This window comes from Psammomys obesus, unplaced genomic scaffold (assembly GCF_907164565.1).
Source record: "Psammomys obesus unplaced genomic scaffold, mPsaObe1.curated_primary_1811, whole genome shotgun sequence".
Lineage (NCBI taxonomy): Eukaryota > Metazoa > Chordata > Mammalia > Rodentia > Muridae > Psammomys > Psammomys obesus.
Genome location: NW_026590675.1, coordinates 43,618 through 62,246, shown reverse-complemented (window position 1 = coordinate 62,246; position 18,629 = coordinate 43,618). Strand labels below are relative to the sequence as shown.

The 18,629-nt window shown below is 38.0% G+C and overlaps 1 protein-coding gene across 3 annotated transcripts in view; it reads right to left on the bottom strand.

Annotated features, from left to right (window-relative positions):
- The window catches only part of Zfx (zinc finger protein X-linked), a 44,863-nt gene that overhangs the window by 11,978 nt on the left and 14,256 nt on the right, over positions 1 to 18,629 (bottom strand). For all 3 annotated transcript variants that reach the window (XM_055608245.1, XM_055608244.1, XM_055608246.1), the window contains 2 exons: positions 8,726 to 8,811; positions 6,374 to 6,943 (listed from right to left, as the gene is read on the bottom strand). In XM_055608245.1, coding sequence (XP_055464220.1) covers positions 6,374 to 6,943; positions 8,726 to 8,786 — 631 coding nt within the window. In that variant the 5' untranslated portion in view covers positions 8,787 to 8,811. The remainder of the gene's footprint in view (positions 1 to 6,373; positions 6,944 to 8,725; positions 8,812 to 18,629) is intronic.

Genomic DNA, 18,629 nt, shown 5'->3' with positions numbered 1-18,629 from the left:
TCTCGTTTGATTGCTTTAAGATCTTACGAATTTACTCTTGTGCATGCCTTTAATCTCAGCCCTTGGGAAGCAGAGTTCAAGGTCAGCTTTGAGTTCAAGGAGAGCCAAGGAGCTACAAAGAGAAACTGTCTCAAAAACAAAACAAAAAAATATTTAAAATATTCTCATAATCGAAATAACGGAACAAATTGTCGTTTTCAAGTTTCAAACAGTAGGTAGCACCAAATATCTCACCTATCTATGAAGAAGAGTCCAGAATACATGGAGATCATCACTGGAGCATTTGTGTTTAAATAGTTACGATTGAGGAAGTTGGCCTAAACTTTGAGGAAAGTTTCACAAACTGATCCTAAACCAGGCACTAATCCTAGCACTCAGAAAACAGAGGCTACATAATGCAAAACTCTGTCTCAAAAATCAAAACCAAAACAACAACAACAACAAAAAAGGGTTGGAGAAATGGCCCGGTAGTTAAAAGCAATTACAGCTTTTACACAAGACACAAGTTTGATTCCCAGCACCCACATCAGGTAATTCACAGCTTCTGGTAACTCTAGCTCCAGAGGATCCAACACCTTCTATCATCAAAGAACACACATGTGACATACACAAACACAGAGAAACAGACATACACAAAAAAGTTAAATTAAAAAAAGATCTTTTAAAAAAAACCCATCTGAGTCTAACTGGTACTCAAAGTCAAGTGTCCTTGTGATTCTAAAGAGCAAGGCCAGACTTGCTATTTTCACATGTTAGTTTGTCAGTCGAGACCCTTAGAAAAACCTTCAATGACTAGAAAAATCCAACGGTCTTAGAACATGCAAAATGTCATAGCCTTACCTCTAATTCAGAATTTACCTGTTTGCTTTCATAAATATGTATAAAAATATATCTCAAATACACTGACTTCCCTGCTAACAAAGCTATTCTACTGTTATACGAAAGGAGAATTCACCTTCAGATTTTCCCCTTAAGAAGTTGCTCCTCCTGCTCAACCTGTGAAATTATTCTGAATAAAAAATATTACAGAAGAGGATTTTTAAAGAACTTTTTGATGGTCCTGTTAAGTACTCAGAATTTCACCATAATTTTAAAGCTACTATTAAAAATGAATTTCTATAAATGGACAAAGAAAGCTTCAATAAAATTGAGTCATATGTATGATCTCTACATAAGTGTCATCTTCTGCAGTCATGAGGAACTAGTACTTTAGAATAAGGCTTCTCCAAAATAGAAATGCAGAATTTTTTGAAATTAAAATTACTTCTATTAATAACTACCATTTGCATTGCATTTTGCAATTTCCTTCATGTTTCTATGTAAGCCTTTTACTTCATTTTACAGATTAAAAGGCTGTGAGATAATATGTAAGTTGGTCAAGTCAGTTAGCTAATGAAAGACTGGGGAAAGTGCGAAAAACATGCCTGTCTTTAGAACATAGTCCTTTCTCTTCCTTTCCTAGTTTTTACAGAAAGATATGTTTTAATGTAATTATCAATAATCCCAAGCCATGAGGAATTTTCTCACTTTTGTAACTTTTTCGTATTGTTTTCTACTCTAAAAAGTGAAACTAGCAAGCCTTCTAAAATCATCCGCCCCTCTTGACCTATAAACTGAAGTGAAATTTTGGTGAACAATCTCATTAGAACTATAGCAAACATAAGCACACTTCATACAGCTCCAAGTAAAACCATGTGAAGACTCAAAACTAGGAACTGATTACTTGCAGTGACAATAGATACTATAGTATCTAAAAATAAAATATACTGAAACCCATAATCCATTAATATTATGGATGTCTAATTTAAAATGCCTATACACAATATTCTCCCTCCCTCTCCACAACTGTGTGTGTGTGAGAGAGAGAGAGAGAGAGAGAGAGAGAGAGAGAGTGTGTGTGTTTCTTTATAGAGATGCAACTTAAGAGCAGCTCTACCCATGAATTTCATCTAAACAAAGAATTCTGGATGGAGGAACAAAAAAGAAATCTCTGAATAGGCTTTAAAGACAAAGTTTTGAGGTGACTATAATGACAATTTTCTGTATACTTGAAAATCGCAGGCGCTGGAGAGATGGCTCAGTAGTAAAGAGCACTCACTGCCTGTTCTTCCAAAGGACCTGGGTTCAATTTCTATCACCCTCGTGGCAGCTCGCAACTGCCTGTAACTCCATTTCTAGGGGCTCTGACACCCTCACACCAATGCACATAAAATAAAAACTATTATTTTTTGTAAAAAAAAGAAAAAAGAAAAAAAAATCACTGAAGAAATAGATTTTAACTTTCATCAACACAAAGAAAATAAACATGTAAAGCAATGCACATTTACTGGTTCAATGTAACCATTCACTTTATTACAAAACCTCTGTAAATATTAAAGGTTTGAAGTCAGTATGTTTTATGTTAAAATATAGCTTGATAGCCGGGCTTGATGGTGCACACCTGTAATCCCAGCACTCAAAAACAGGTGGATCTCTGTGAGTCTGAGGACAGTCTAGTCTACAAAGTAAGTCCAGGACAGCCAAAGTACACAGAGAAACCCTGCCACACACATACAGATCTCTCTTTGGTAGAAGGTAGAAACCAAGAAAACACTGACAATTTTCCAGCTCGTTACAATGGTCTGATTCCAAAAGTGGATTGTTTAATATGGCCTTTACTTCGAGAGAAAAAGAGATGATGGGGAAGATGGGGAGAAAAAATTCAAAAATGTCTGTACGATAGACAAAAAAGATACAGCCAAAAGTCACTATCTCTAAATCTAACTTTAAAACAACCCAACTACTTCATTATAGCAAAATTGGACAGTAACATGAGCAAAGAAGCTGCTTAAATTAAATGTACCGTTGCTTTCTTTGAACCTGTAACTTTTAACAAGAATAGAATAAATACCACATTAATATATTTTATATATAAAACACATATTAAAATATGCCCAAATATACTAAAACAAATTTATTTCTGCCCGTATTTAATTTTTCAGGACGATTAAAATTGACCTGAATCAGAACTCCATGATCTAAAAGGTAAATATAAATAAGATTTTTTTTTAAAGTCTGGATTCTGCAAGGCTACACTTGATATGCTGGTGTTCATCACTACTAAACCTATCTCTGTATTTTTAAATCAGTCTTCTAGAGGAGTGAACCTTCTAAAAGAGCAATAAAGGCAAAAAACCGGCATACAGGTCAAGGTCAAGCCTTACTCCTTAGCAAGCACTTAAAAATGAGAAGGGTTGAGGCCAGAAAGGCGGAAAGCAGAAGACATAGTGCTGTCTCCTTTACCATCTGGGACAAAGTCAACTCTTTTCTCTAGTCTAGCCTTGTTACAGAAAATCTGGCACTGATATTTAAAAACAGCATTTTGCACCAAGATGGCTTAACGGGTAAAGGCTACCACCAAGGCTGACAATCCATGTCTCATCCTTGGAACCTGCACAGTAGCAAAGAACAGACATCCATAAGATGTCCATCATGGCACAAGCACATTTATGTGTGTATATACATAAAATGTACACACATAAAAAAGCACATGTGTGTATAAATAAAATGTAACTTTAAAAATAAAGGGGCTGGCTCAATAGTTAAGAGTACTTAGTACTTGCTTCGTTGCTCTCAAAGAAAATACAGGTTCCGTTTCCAGCTCGCTAACCACCACCCATAACACTAACTCCAGTTCTTGTGTATAAACCACTTCAACTACTGTCTATCACTAATCACTTATTCTTAATCTCTACTGCTACAAGGATTATCTTACAAAATTAATTGAAAATTGAAATAAGCCACATCACATATTCCCCTACCGACCAGCAAAAACTTAAAAGGAAAAATCTGCCCCGTGTTGGTTAGCATACAAAAACAAAAAAATATAATCTCAAAATAAAGGAGGGGCTTATATTAAGCAAAATAATGATGTAATATAACCAAAATGTTAACATACATAATCTTTTCTATTTTTTAGTATTTTATTTATGTGTGTGTGTGTGTGTGTGTGTGTGTATATATATATAGATATATATGTGTGTGTGTGTGTGTGTGTGTGTGTGTGTGTGTATGTGTATTTGTTTATGTAAAGGGGGCACATGTGCAGAAGAGAGGAAAACTTCTGGGACTCAGTTCTCTCCTTCCACTGTGGGTTCCAGGGACTGAACTGGGGTCACCTGTCTTGTGTAATACATGAGCACTTTCACCTGCTGAGCCATCTGACAGGTCCTAAATGTGTAAACCTTTTGATCCAGTAATTCTATTTCTGGAAATTCATTCCAACAAACAAAGTACACAGAGATTTCGGCATATCTTAAAGTTTCTACCCTTTCTAGCTACTTTTTTTTTTTGAGAGAGAGAGGTTTCTCTGTGTGTAGCCCTGGCTGTCCTGAACTCCCTGTGTAGACGAGGCTAGCCTCAAACTCAAAGAGATCTGCCTGCCTCTGTTTCCCTGAATGCAAGGATTACGGGCATGCTAGGTGCCTATTTAAAAAACGTTGTGTGATGTCCATGAGTGCATGTAGGGTCTGCAGGTCATGTATGTATACATATGCACGTGGAGACCCAAAATTGATGCCAGCTGTGTTCCTTTGTTGGAGGTCTAGTTTATTTTTTGAGGCAGGGTCTTGCTGAACCTGGAGCTCACTCATTCCCACTAGTCTAGCTAGCCAGCTTAGCCCAAGGTGGCCCCTTCTTCACTTTTTGTCTAAGATCACTGGTGGCTTCCATGCCAGCCTGGCTTTTACAGGTTTCTGGGGTTCCTAACTCCATGCCCCATACTTACATGACAAGCACTTATTGAAAGAGTCATCTTCTCAATCCCCAACTCTTTGTAAAATATGTCTTCCACTCACCCATACCCTTCCTTCATCTTGCAAAACTAAAATTCATCCTTGACAAAGGTGGGCTACTCATGACTCCACAAGAATTCAGTCACAACTCTGCAACCTTCCCTCCTACAGTAGACTGTAAGTCCTTTCCCTGAGGAACAATGGCTTTCTCTGCTGTACACATTCAGGACTTAGCATTAACTGGACCAGCTACAGCAATGCAAACACAAGTAAGTCCCATAAATACATGCTGAGTGAAGGTTTATTCTTCCTTTTTACAAAGACCATTTATTTCAGCAGTTCTATCATCAACTTGTTGCATCCCAGGCTTACTTCAAACTTGTACAAGTACTGTTTTCTCAACATTTTGAATGCTGAGATTACAGGTATACATGTGCCACCGCACCTGGGTTAAAATACCTCAATACCTGTAAAAGATGATATCCTACAAAACGCTGGTGGACTCTATTATATGTATACCAATTCCATGTATGAAAACAACTAGGCAAATTTATAAATAACCTATGAGTCTTTATTGGTGCCTTAAGGCATATGAATTTATACTGAGTTAGAACTGTGGTCTATCCAACCTAGAATTTTATACCTGAAAGTAGTACCAAGAAATACGACACAGCACCAAGATGGTGGTGGCACACACCTTTAATCCCAGCACTTGGGAGACAGAAGCAGGTGGATCTCTGTGAGTTCCAGGCCAGCCTGGTCTACAGAGGGAGATTCAGGATATCCAAGGCTACACAGAGAAATCCTGTCTCTAAAAACAAACAAACAAAAACAAAAAGACACAGCTAATCTTCCAGATGCCAACTTAAAATACTTGGAGGTATGTCCCCAAAACACCTTAGTTTGCTTCAGCACTCTAATAAATTCACCATGCTTGAAATCATGTTTCAGTACCATGCTCTTTCCCATTCTGTTCCATAAATAGTATTTTACATGTAATCAAAGTACATAAGTATTACTGTACATCCAAGAACATAAGTTCATACTTCAGGTTTTCTCTGTCCAGTAGTTTGTTTCCTGTACCTATAAGCATACAAGAATATAAGTAGTTTGGTCATACATTTTTCCAAGTTGTGTGAGGAGGATCCCAACACTAATAGAGACTGTTAACAGTCACATCACACCCTTCATGATACCACAAAGTTACCGACTGTCTTCCTATAATTGAAGAAAGTATCTCTATCACATCTTTATCTAAGAAACAAGTCAACCATTACACTTTTCATAATTTTCAATTACCTTACAGACTCCAAACTAAAACTCATTTTACAGAGATTTGTTTTGTTTTGAGACGGTCTCACTTTGTAGCCTTAGCTGTCCTGAAACTCACCAAATAGTCCAGGGCAGATTCAAACTCAGAGACTCTGCCTGCTTCTGCTTCCCAAGTGCTACAATTAAAAGTGTGTGCTACCACACTTGGACAAGGTATTTTAATACATTTAATTTTAATGAACACTTAGTTAAGAAAATTTCATCCCTGGTATAAGTTAGATAAGCAGCTGAAGAGGCACCTGTGATAAATACTATACCCCAAGACTTACAGGAAATCATAAGGTAGTCCTCACAGTTGTTTTTGTCATCATCTTGTTGGCTCACAGGGATCCCGTTGGCATCTATGACTGCTTCAGAGGCACAATCTGCTACCAACACTTCTTCTGAAACAACATCGGCGGTCAAAGGATCAGTGACGATTTCTGCTTCTACTACACTATCATGAACCACATGTTCAACATGACCAACATCAGACACATGTATAGATTCACTTGTCAAGACATGTTCAGGCATAGACATTGAGGCTGAAGTAATGTCAGAAGCTAGAACATCATCTGGAACTGTGCAATGTGTTAAAGAAACTTCTTCGGTTACATCTGAGTCGAGCACTTGCTCAGGGATGATGACTGTTTCGGATACATCTGCTTCATCAATAATATCTGGACACTGGACATCTTCTATAACTACATCCTCAATAACATCTTGGATTACAACCGAGTCAGGGTCATCAGGAACAAAATTATGCACGGTTATGTCTGAATCCACAACATCTGACACAAAAACCGTTTCTTGTACTTCCACAACAATTTGATCACCATCCATGTGAGTAGCACCAGCTCCTGAAAAATAAGCAAACTCATAAATAAGTATGGTAGTTTGAATAAGAATGGCTCCTACATAAGCTATATATTACTGTTTAGTTACCTATATATTATAATATATGTTATTATATAATTGTATAATATATTATATATATTAGCTATATATTACTGTTTAGTGGAACTGTTTAAAAGGATTATAAGGACAGGAGGTGTGGAATTGTTGGAGGATGTGTGTCACTAGAGGTGAGTTTTGAGGTTTCAAAAGCCCACAATAGGCCCAGTCAGTGTGCCTGCCTGTTATTTGAGTTTCTGTTTCCTCATCAGGAAAATAAGAACAGTAGTATCTGCCCTGCATACTTCACAAGATTGTAAAGATCAAATGGAAATATACGGGAAATGTTCTGAAAAAACTGTACTGACAGTTTTCATTATTATCATGACATAAAATGGAGGCCTGGCAGATTAAGTGACTTGCTAAGATAAATACTCAGTCTTTCATTCTGCCACTTAGTGCATTAGCTAGGTTTCTATTCACAAGTAAGAGCAAATATGCATTGTGCATTTTTCTCCAAAGTTTAGTTTCTCTTCCAAGATCAATTATTATATTTTGTAGTCTAATAAAGAATTACAAACTATGCATTCATCATTATCAAAATGAAACCACCAAACTTGAAAGACTATCCTATGAAAAATGTATGCCCTCTTCTACTAAATATTTAACTCTCTGATAAAGTTGTTATTAAATATACTACAACCTGACCAATGGTAAATTAGTTAACGCTTTTTCCCCTTCTGCACTCTGGGAAGTGAAGCAAAACTGTCTTCCTGAATCAAGACTCTTTAAGAGAACCTATGAGAAGGTTATGAAAGCAGAATAGTATCAGGATGTGGAGGACCTTGGTTTATACTTTATCATTTGGGTGACAGAGAACACATATATCACATAATCTACATGTTATGGTGTTCTGATTATAGTGGGCTGAATTAAAGAAATTCGGAGGAAGGAATGAATGTTACTGCCAACTAAGACAAGATGAGGGACTATGTGGCAGGAGGAGAATCACGTGAAGCAGATGTAATCAAGGAATTTTTTTTCAAAGAGACAAAAAACAGAACTCAGTGGGATAACTAAGCAAGAAGATAACTAAAAAACATTCAAAGTCTGATATTACTGTTGTCAGAGACTAAGTATTCCTTATTTCAAATGTTTGAGACTAAGTCAGGCCAGGAACATGGCACACACCTATAGCCTTAGAGCTCAGGAAGTCTAAGACAGAAGGATAGAGAATTCAAGATCAACCTACATTTTAGAGAGATTCTGTCTCAATAAATAAAATAAAATGCTTGGGAGGTATGTAGTTTATCAAACTTCTCATCTTTTACAAGAGTCACACATACTAATGTAGAGATCCAAGTCTAAACATGAAATTCATTTCTTTCATATGCACCTTACATATATAGCCTAAAGTACTTTTTTCATATGCATGTGTTTTTACTTCTAACTATGACAAGTGAGGTAAGGAATTTTCTTTCTACTTGTGGTGTCATGTCAGCACTCTTAAGTTTTGAATTTTGGAGCATTTGGGATTTTCAGATTAAGTATACTCAACTTGTACTGACAAGAATATTAAAGTCAGTTATGAGGAAGCCAGAATTTTAAGAAAAGGGCTGATAATGTGCTCACTTTGACATTTGTAGACCCTGAAATCCAAGCATGACTAATAATGTGAGAGTTTAACTGTGCCCGTCTCAACCTCCCAATTTGGTACATAAAAAGTACAACAATCCAAGTCATTATACCTGTTGCATCAAAAAATGAGTTTGGTGCTTGCGGCTGTAATTCAAGTCCATCTTCTTCCATGGCCTTTAATTCTCAGTCACACCACCTAAATCAAGGAGGAAGGAAGTCAGTGTTGCTTTTGGTATCCTCTTTTTTTCTTTTTTAAATGTGACATTTATTTCTGAAGCACTCAAGTTATACAACAGATGAACACTTATCTAATATTTAAACAAATGAATCAAAAGGATCACCTTTATCCAGGCTCATTTTAAATTGAGATACATGCCAGGTATACACCTATCATCGCAGCATTTCTGAGGATGAGACAGGAGACTCAAAATTTCAAGAGCAATCTGGGCTACACAGAGGGTTTCAAATCAGTCTCAGCTACATAGTTAGACCATGTCTAGGTGAGGCCTTGTCTCAAATCAATAAAATAAAAATAAATTTAGAGCCCGGTGGTGGTAGGGCATGCCTGTAATCCCAGCACTCAGGAGGCAGAGACAGGCGTATCTCTGTGAGTTTGAGGCCAGCCTGGTCTACAAAGTGAGTTCCAGGAAAACCAGAGCTATTCAGAGAAACCCTATCTTGAAAAAAAAAAAAAAAAACCCACACACAAACACACGCAATTAGTAAATAAATTGAAATACTGTTCTGTATACACACGTGCAGACATCTTTTTTTAAGACTTATTTATCTTATGTGTGTGCATGTACATTGTGCACAACATGCACATCTCGTCTCGTGCCCTTGGGTAGAAGAGGGTGCAAGTTCCTCCTAGAAGTAGAGTTATGGGCGGTTATAAGCTACCACATGTGTTCTATATAGGCTATGAACCTGGGTCCTCTGGAAAAGCAGCCAATAATCTTAACTACTGAGCCACTGCTCCAGACCCAAATTTATAAATCTTGATGAACGTTCACATAAACACAAAATATGCTAGTTGTGATGGAGTATACCTATAATGCCAGAATTCAAGCAGACTGCTAAATATTCAAGGCCAAACTGGACTACATAACAGGATTTTCACATGTTTCCCTCCTCTGTCCCAAAAGCCTTTAATCACCACCTAGGACCAAAACATGGAACATTCTCATGACTCTACCACTGTCACCTGAGTATATATCATCCTCTCACAGGAATAAACTAGTTTTCTTTTTTCCTTCTTTTTTTTTTTTTTTGGGGGGGGGGTTGGTTTGGTTTGGTTTGATTTTTGAGTCAAGGTTTCTCTGTGTAGCCCTGGCTTTCCTAGAACTTGCTCTGTAGACCAGACTGGCCTCAAATTCAGAGATCCACCTGTCTCTGCATCCCAAAATCTGGGATTAAAGGTGTTGAGTGACCACTGCCCCACAACTAATTTTCTTAAGGTTCAACTAAGATTCCTCTAAATTATTATGGGAAATTTCTGCACTTTTTTTTTTTTTTTGCATTACTTCTCTAAACTTCAAACACTATATTCAAACCATATATTGAATCCCAAAGCACATAACTATAATAAACACAATTGTGATAAGCACACTCTGGAATTCCTAACTTACAGTGAGTGACTGTAATGGGAATTTTGGTTTCTTTGTATATTATGTAAAATTGCTTTTGTTTTAATCCCACGTGTGGGATTTTAGTTGGGCTACAGTTTGTCCATATCTGTTAACTGTCACATGCGGGACATGATTTTTGCTAGCTGGTAACAGTCTTCCATGTGCTTCATGGAGAGGAACGTGGTCTAAGACTCAGAATATAACTATGAGGCTGAGAAAGAGACTGTGTGGTGTTCAGTGTTAGTATGTGGCGTGGAGCAGTTTGGAGAGACCAGAGAGCAGGGACAGTAGCAGTTTGGCGCAGACAGGCAAGAAACGCCTTGGGGCTCAGCAGCGTGGAGGAGACAGAGATTGTTACAGAGCCCTAAAAGAACCCCTGACCCTAACTAGCAGGGAGAAAGAAAGGGGTCTGGGTCCCTCTCTCCACTAACCCTTTTCTATCTCCTGCTTAAAGTTGGTGGGGTTGGTGGATGGGAGGTAGAGGCTTAAACACCCCAAATAAAGTAGAGTTTTAAAGAAAAGTACCATGGGTGGCTTTCTGCTACAAGAGACCTTTCTTAACCCTTGATTTATCTAAGTGAAATGTTCACAGTGTATTTAACTCTTTTGGCCATAGGTGATTAGTACTAGCTATGAAATGGTTTTAAAAAGTTCATTTTGAGCATAATAAAATCAAATTCCTACCCTCAAAAATCTGAAACCATGGGGGGATACAAAATGAATAAAGTGTAATTAATAAAAGTTAAAAAAAATAAAAGCTAACTATTAAAAAAAATCTGAAACCATGAGCAAAAATCCATATCTCTTCCTTTCCCCCCATCTTCATACTACTCTTGGTCTCTGCCTGCCTCCATCTCTTAGTCTAGACTGCTAACACACTGGAACTGAGAAAAGTAATTTTCCCACTCTGGCTTAGACGAAAAGTTTACAAACAGAAAGAATCAACTGGCTGTCCTGAGAAAGTAGGATAAGTAGGAATAGGCGGCTTACCAACAGCTCTTCGGATCCTAAGTCCAGAACTTCCTGAAGCCCAGCTTTATCCTCCTGCCTTGGGATCTTTCAACAAGACATCCCAATAACCTTAATTCTCCCTTTTCTACTATAGCAAAACAAAACAAAACCTTAACAAATCACATAACATACTACCTAATATTATTTGAGTACTATTTCAAAAGATCAAAGATTTTATTTGCCTATGTTCTAAGTACTGCATAAACCTCCTTGCTGGTTTCCATGCTCTTACTTTCTCACTTTCTTTTTTTTTTCCTTCTGGTTTTTCAAAACAGGGTTTCTCTGTGTCTTGGACTCACTTTGTAGACCAGGCTGGCCTTGAACTCACAGATATCTGCCTACCTCTGCCTCCCTGAGTGCTAAGATTAAAAGTAAAAGTTCTGCACCACCACTGCCAGGCTTTTTTTTTTTTTTTGGTACTTTCTTACTTTCTAATCCAAATTAAATGGGGCTATTAGATGCATCTTTCTTTGGCCTTTAATTTTCTTTGTTGGTAAATACTATATGCTGTAATGGAAGTTTTTATTATTATCATTATTAACAATTTATTCACTTTGAATCCCAGTTGTGGCCCCCTCCCTCTTCCTCCCCTATCCCACTGAAAGAGGAAGTCCTTTTCTCCTACTGACTGACCCTAGCCTAACAGGTCCCATCAGGACTGCCTGGATCCTCTTTCTCTGTGGGCTGGCTAGGTCTCCCCACCAGGGAGAAGTGATCAAGGAGCAGGCAACCTAGTTCATGTCTGAGACTGTCTCTTCTTCCCTTACTAGGAAACCCACATGGAGACTGAGTTGCCTATGGGCTACATCTGAGCAGAGGGTCTAAGTCCTCTCTATGCAGGGTCTTTGGTCTTTGCATCAGTCTCTGCAGTGGTCCCTGGGCCCAGCTTTTTTTTTTTTTTTTTTTTTTTTTTTTTTTACTTTATTGGTCTCCTTTTGGGGAAGTTTTAGTTTCTTTAAAAACTCAGCTATGTTGTGTTAATAGGATTTTGTTTTAATCCCAAGTGTGAGATTTTAGTTTGGGCTTTAGTTTGTCCACAGATGATAACTGTCTCATGTTGTGTGTGGTCTTTGCCTGCTGGTAACAACCTGCCTCGTGCAGCGTGGGGAGGGTTGAGGTCCAGGGCTCTGAGGATCTAAATATGAGAGCACAGAATGGAAAAGTGTGGCAGCTTGGAGACAAATAAGAGAAATAGCTTGGAGGAGACTGCTTTCTGTGTCTGCTGTTGATGGACACTGGTATAACCCCAAAAGAACCCATTGACCCTAAACAGCCAAGAGAAGTAAAGGGGTCTATGGCCCCTCTCCCCACTAATCTTCTCTCTCCTACCTAGCGTCGGAGGTTGGAAGGGAGAGGCTTTAAGGAACCCCAATAAAATAGTTTTAAAACAAGTGCAACAATATGCTTATGAAAATTTAAACAAAATTGTCATTTCTCTTAAGCATCGTTCCTCTGTTCAAAGATTCAAGCTCATACTATCTTAAATTCTAACTCCAAACAAACTTTCTATCATTATCTCTCCCAACTTCCTCCCAAGTACCTCCCACCACCATACATGCACACACTTCGATAAACAAAGCGCCAGAACATCCCAACCCTGGCCCAGGATGCTAAGACCCATCAGTAACTCTTAGTTCTCAAAGACAAAGACAGAAGGACTGCCAAGTTCTCAGCTGGTTACACAGCAAAACTGTTAGAAAGATAAGTCAAAATACCTCAACTCTATATTTGTCTTAGCCCTCATCTCTGCTGTGCTCTTTCCCTGCAAATTTCCTCCCTGCTAAATCCAACATACACAGAAACCCTGAAAATGTCTTCTCTCTAGTCAGGACTTCCAGAACATGTTATCTTTCTTAGTGTATTTGTTAACCACTGCTATTTTTATGATCTATTTTTCCTTTATGTATTGAATGCATGCTCTTGTGGTCAGGCTTTGTATGTGCATACAAAGGTCAGAGGACAACCTTGACAGTCTTCATTGATTGTTCTCCACTTTCCTTGTTTGGTTTGTTTTTTAAATTCTGTTTCAGGTTTCCTTACGGCTTTTCCACACAGCCTTCTTTTATTTATTCCCACCTCCCATCTTCAGTTAAAGGCGCCCATTTTTGCCCTCTGCTGGTTTCTATGGTTACTTCAGATTATACACAGAAAGTTAAAGATACAAACCTAGGGGCCACAAACAAGAGTGTACTTCTGCCTTTTTGAGACAGGGCTTCTTACTAAACTCTTACTGACTTGGCTAGGCTGACTGGCTAATGAGCTCCAGTGACTGCCGTCTCCACCTCACCCCAGATTTTATGTAAGTGCTGAGGATCCAAGTGGTCCTCATGGTTGCGCAAAAGCACTTTTCCAATAGAGCTCAGTCCCTGTAAGTATTTCTATATGCCTAAATTTCATATAGTCCTTAAAGAAACATCACGAGAAACCTAAAACTTATATAGTAAATGTTTTTTAATGTGCCAATAACGATTCTAATTCCAAGAAATAGCTATGTTTGTGTTAAGAACTACTTAAAACTAAAAACAAATGATAGCTAGATTAATAAACAAAAAATTAATAAACAAAAAACAAAGTGTACATGTTCTAAGCTGTGACTACCCACTCCCTACCAAAATCACCTCTGGCTATAATTGTTTTCTTTTTTAAAAAATGTAATTGTGAAATGATAAGTGTAAGTTAACCTTCTAAGCATAATGAAATGTTACATGAAATTATGCCAACTAAGGCAACAAAAGGGATATGTTAAGGTACTTAAGCTTCTCCCTACATCAGACTAATTCCTATCAACTCTTAAACATTCTCAACTTGTAAAGCAATCACATTACTCAGCTTTTATCTTCCTTGGCTTCTCTATTAGACTGACAGATAATCAAATCCACTGATTCTGAAGGTCATTCCCACCTACTTTTTGAAGCACCATCCTATTAGTATAATGATCTTATAGAATGTATACAATTTACCCTTGTTCATTCAAATGCTGATTTCTCTACCCCACTATCTGGTTTCAATCCAGACATTGCATCACTGGACATAAACATCACCTGTCTCAGGTTTGTATAAACATGCCACCATTTGTTTTTTGTATTATCTATAAAACAACTAGCCACAAGGCTGAGCAATGGAGAGAATAGGGTGGGACATCCCAGAGGGGAGGAGAAGGAAGCAAGTGGGAGGAGTAAGAGGGCAGATATCTGTAGGAGAGGAGTTGGAACAAGGAGAGATGACTAAAAGCAAGTATAATGGGTAAAATCTGAATGGTAGGAAACTATGAGGGCTTGGAGGTTTAGGATGGAGTAACTATTGTCCAGCATTGTGCTCTAGGTTAATTAAATAAATCCTAGTCTCTGTGTGATGAATTGGTTATATAAAGTTTGTTTAGGAATAACTGCTGCTTAACTAAAAGATAAACAGTAAATATTAATAATCGACAACACCATCCTAACCTCCTTCTCCTTCTCTAACATTCACCCTGACTCTCCTCACCACATTACAGGGCCTGACCTCACTCAGCCTGGTACACTTACTCTTTTACTGTTTTCTCTCTACTCCCCTGGTTCAAGTATCATTTGTACAGAACAGCAAAATCTACATACTCAGAGAAGGGCCTAATGCCTCCACCAGACTGATGACTCTTTTGGCCACTATTCCCTCTTCCACTCACAGTCAGTTGAGGGTGCCATATCTTGTCAACCATTTCTCCACAGGACTTCTCAGGAATACAATTGTGAAATGATAAATGTAAGTTAACCTTCTAAGCATAATGAAACGTTACATTTCATTATCGTTCTTATCACCTCCAGTATTACTGTTGTCTCTCAGCTTCCTGATCCCTGAGGCATGAAAACAGTCTCTCAAGTGGCCTTGCTCTTTTCTGCCACTCCCATAACAAATGATTAGGAACCCTGAACAAGTAAGAGCTGGTGCCAAGTTCTGAGGCATTCCTGCTTTCTATCTGTGAAATACGAATCCTCCTACCACTGCTTTGATCATAGCATTCCCCTGGGCTCAGAATACTTCAGCAGCTCCCCAACATTCAGGGTTTTTACAATATGAACCCAATATGCCAGGAAAATTATTTGCTGTTATTCTCATCTTTTTATTGTATACATATTTGAGCAAACATGGAAGATGAATGGAAAAAAAACACATTTTGTATTTACAAGCAGAAATGACTATACCTAGGGCTTTGCAACCCCTCTGGGGTTAGACTTGTTAATTCACTCTGACAATCAAAATGAAACTGTTAGAAAGGGAACTACTTAGAAAACCTGATCAAGTAAGAGTGTGATCAAGTAAGGGTGGTTTAAAAGGGTGGGCCAACAATGACACAGAAGTGTCTGTGTGTCGGGGAGCAGGAACCAATTCCCAAATGAGATAAACAGAATGCTTCAGAGCACCACAATGAAGTAGATGAAAAGTAGTAAGATTGTTACTACATTTTTAAAAATTGCCTCAAAACACCTCTGAGACTCTGTCATCCCAATTTACAAAAATATCCCCTCCTGGTACAAAAGGCATGATTCCGAAAAAAATCACAATGGAAACTTAAGTTTTGAGAAAATAGTGAACTAGGTGAAACCCAGCAAATCCTCCCCCAACTTCCTTCCTACCGATCTTTGAAAACAGAGCAATATAAACACCCCCACCAAGTCATTGGGAAGAGTGCTGGGAGCAATTTGTATGCTGGATTGGCAGAAGCAAGCAAGTGAGCTTCCTGAAGATAGCCCACTCGTTTTTTTTGTTTTTTTTTTTTTTTTGGTTTTGTTTTGTTTTTTTGCATCCCTAATGAATGGTGTAGGCAAGGCCCCAAGGATTTTGCCTCAAGACTGCTTATTGTTGCTATACTGCCTTTCCATGCATGTCACATATCTAGCATGGCAAAGCCCCTCTCTGCTTATTACTTCATTCTGTTCGGAAGATTTCCTGCCTATTGTTTTGAAGATGTACCTTCATGACATGCTGCTGTTTAAACAAACTGATGATTTCATAACCCCTGATGATGATTTTAAAGAATTTCTGACTTGATTCAAGTAACTCTCCTTCAGTGTAAGTAAAGCTGCTAGGAGCTCTAAGAACCTCCTTATGTCAAGCACTTGATTTACATTCATTCTAGATTTAATTCAAGGATAAGGCCCAGGTGTACAGCATGATAAGACCACATGAATATAGAAATAAAGAATAAATGGTTAGTTATACAAGACAACTGTTTCTTAGAAAAATCTTGACTTAAAAAACTTGCTTCTTGGGGAGTGGCATGCATGCAGAAAGGGGAGGGAGGGTGGGATTGGCAGGGGAGGAGGGAGGGGCTTATGGGGGGATACAAAATGAATAAAGTGTAATTAATAAAAAATAAATAAAAGATTTAAATAAAAAAAAAACTTGCTTTGAACACATAATGTACATTTGAAATAAGATTAAACTTCTGCTTTGAACTCATAATGAGCCTATTTAGATATTAGGATCAATAGTCCTGCTGTAATTCCCTTTTTTATGTAATGATTACATCCTTGAATGATGTAATTTTTTCCATACATAAAGAAGAACCTTTCCATACATAGAGAAGGACACTTTCTTGGCTTTTTTGGTACTAGAAATTTCAAGGGCCTTGAACGCAGAGCAAATGTTCTACCACTGAGTTGAATCCCAGTCCTCTTTTTCACTTTTTGAAGCAATTTCACTGTTGTTGAAATCAGCGTTTAATTTACTCTATATGCCAGGCAGACCTTTAATGTTCTAGCCTTCTATCTCAGTCTTCCTAGTAGCTAGGATTACATGTTTATGTCATATGGTCCAGCTAAGTTATTACATATTAGATATTTTCTTACCTTTTCTCAGACACTGCTAATGCATTTGATTTTTTTCAGAACTGGAGATTGATCCTAGACCTAGTAAATACTAAGTTAAGTGCTCTACCACTAATCTTTAACCGCAATTTCTTCCATTTTCTCTAGTCAGTTCTTTTTGAGACAGGGTCTCATTATCTAGCAAAGGCTGACTCCAAACTGATGCAATTCATGCTGGCCTCAAACTGCTGAGTGTCACTCTACTGGCTTCTCTAATTCTGTTTACTCCAATTAGAATTTCTAATTTGGGTTAAGTACTCCTACATCTGCCCTCTATTATCACTTTAGCTTTCTTATTTGCTTTTGAATTTGTGTTTATGTGTGTGGGTATGGGGGTGTGTGTGCAAGTACCTGCTGAGGCCAACTGTGGGATCTTCTGGAGATGAAGTTACAGGTGGTAGTGATCTGCCTGACATGGATGCTGGGAACTGAATTCCAGTTTCTATTAGTATATATTCTTAACCACTGAGTTCTTTCTCCAACCCCTAACTTTCCTCTTATTGTAATTACCTTTCTACTAACTTTTCTATACTAGCTAACTTGATCCTTTGTTTTATTTATGTTTTGTTTTTGAGACAAAATCTCTATTTTATCTCTGGCTGTTCTAGCTGTCCGGGAAATATAGAGATCCACCTGCCTCTGTTGGGATTAAAGGGGTATGCCACCACACCCAGCAAGAGATCCTATTTTAGTTCCTAAACGAGAGGTTGTCTTCCCAAAGCAATGTTCTAAACTTTTGATGGCCAAAAGTCTTCCCAGATATTTCTGAGATTCCAATGCTTATTCTATACCCGACAACACATCGTCTTCTCTTGTGTTTCATTTTTCAGTTGGTTGTTTTGAGCGCCTCTTCCAAACCACAGGTTTTCCTCAAAAGTACTGTTCCTTTGGGTTGTCCACATTTATAGACCAGTTGCTAAATTAGTTACACTGACAGCTGGGAGACTCTCCTCGGCCCCATTTAAAAATCTGTTTTGCCAAGCAGTGAACTGGAGTTCTAACAGTCAACGTCTACATCAAAAGCATGCATTCTAGTATGCGTACACAGAGGGAAAAACAAAAACAAAACATATCATCAGTCAAGCTTTTCTTCTGTAGTGAAAAAGTATTACACTTTCCAGCTCTAGTATCACATCCTTCAGAATGACTACACTGTCCCTTAGTTGTGCCTGGTGGCCCAGGCCTATAATCCTACCTACTTGGGATACTGAGGACTTGCTAAACTACAAAGCAAATTCAGTTTCAAAAAATAAAAGAAAACTCAGTAGTGGTGCCCCAGGGAGGTCAATCTCTCTGCATTCAAGGCCAGCGTGGTCTACAAAGCAAGTTCCAGCCTGGGCTACGCAAGAAAACCGTATCTCAAAATAAATAGACAGATAGATGTGGAAGATAGATAGATAGATAGATAGATAGATAGATAGATAGATAGGCAGGCAAAGATAGATAGATGGACGAATAGATAGGTAGGTAGATAAGAAAGAAAGAAAGAAAGAAAGAAAGAAAGAAAGAAAGAAAGAAAGAAAGAAAGAAAG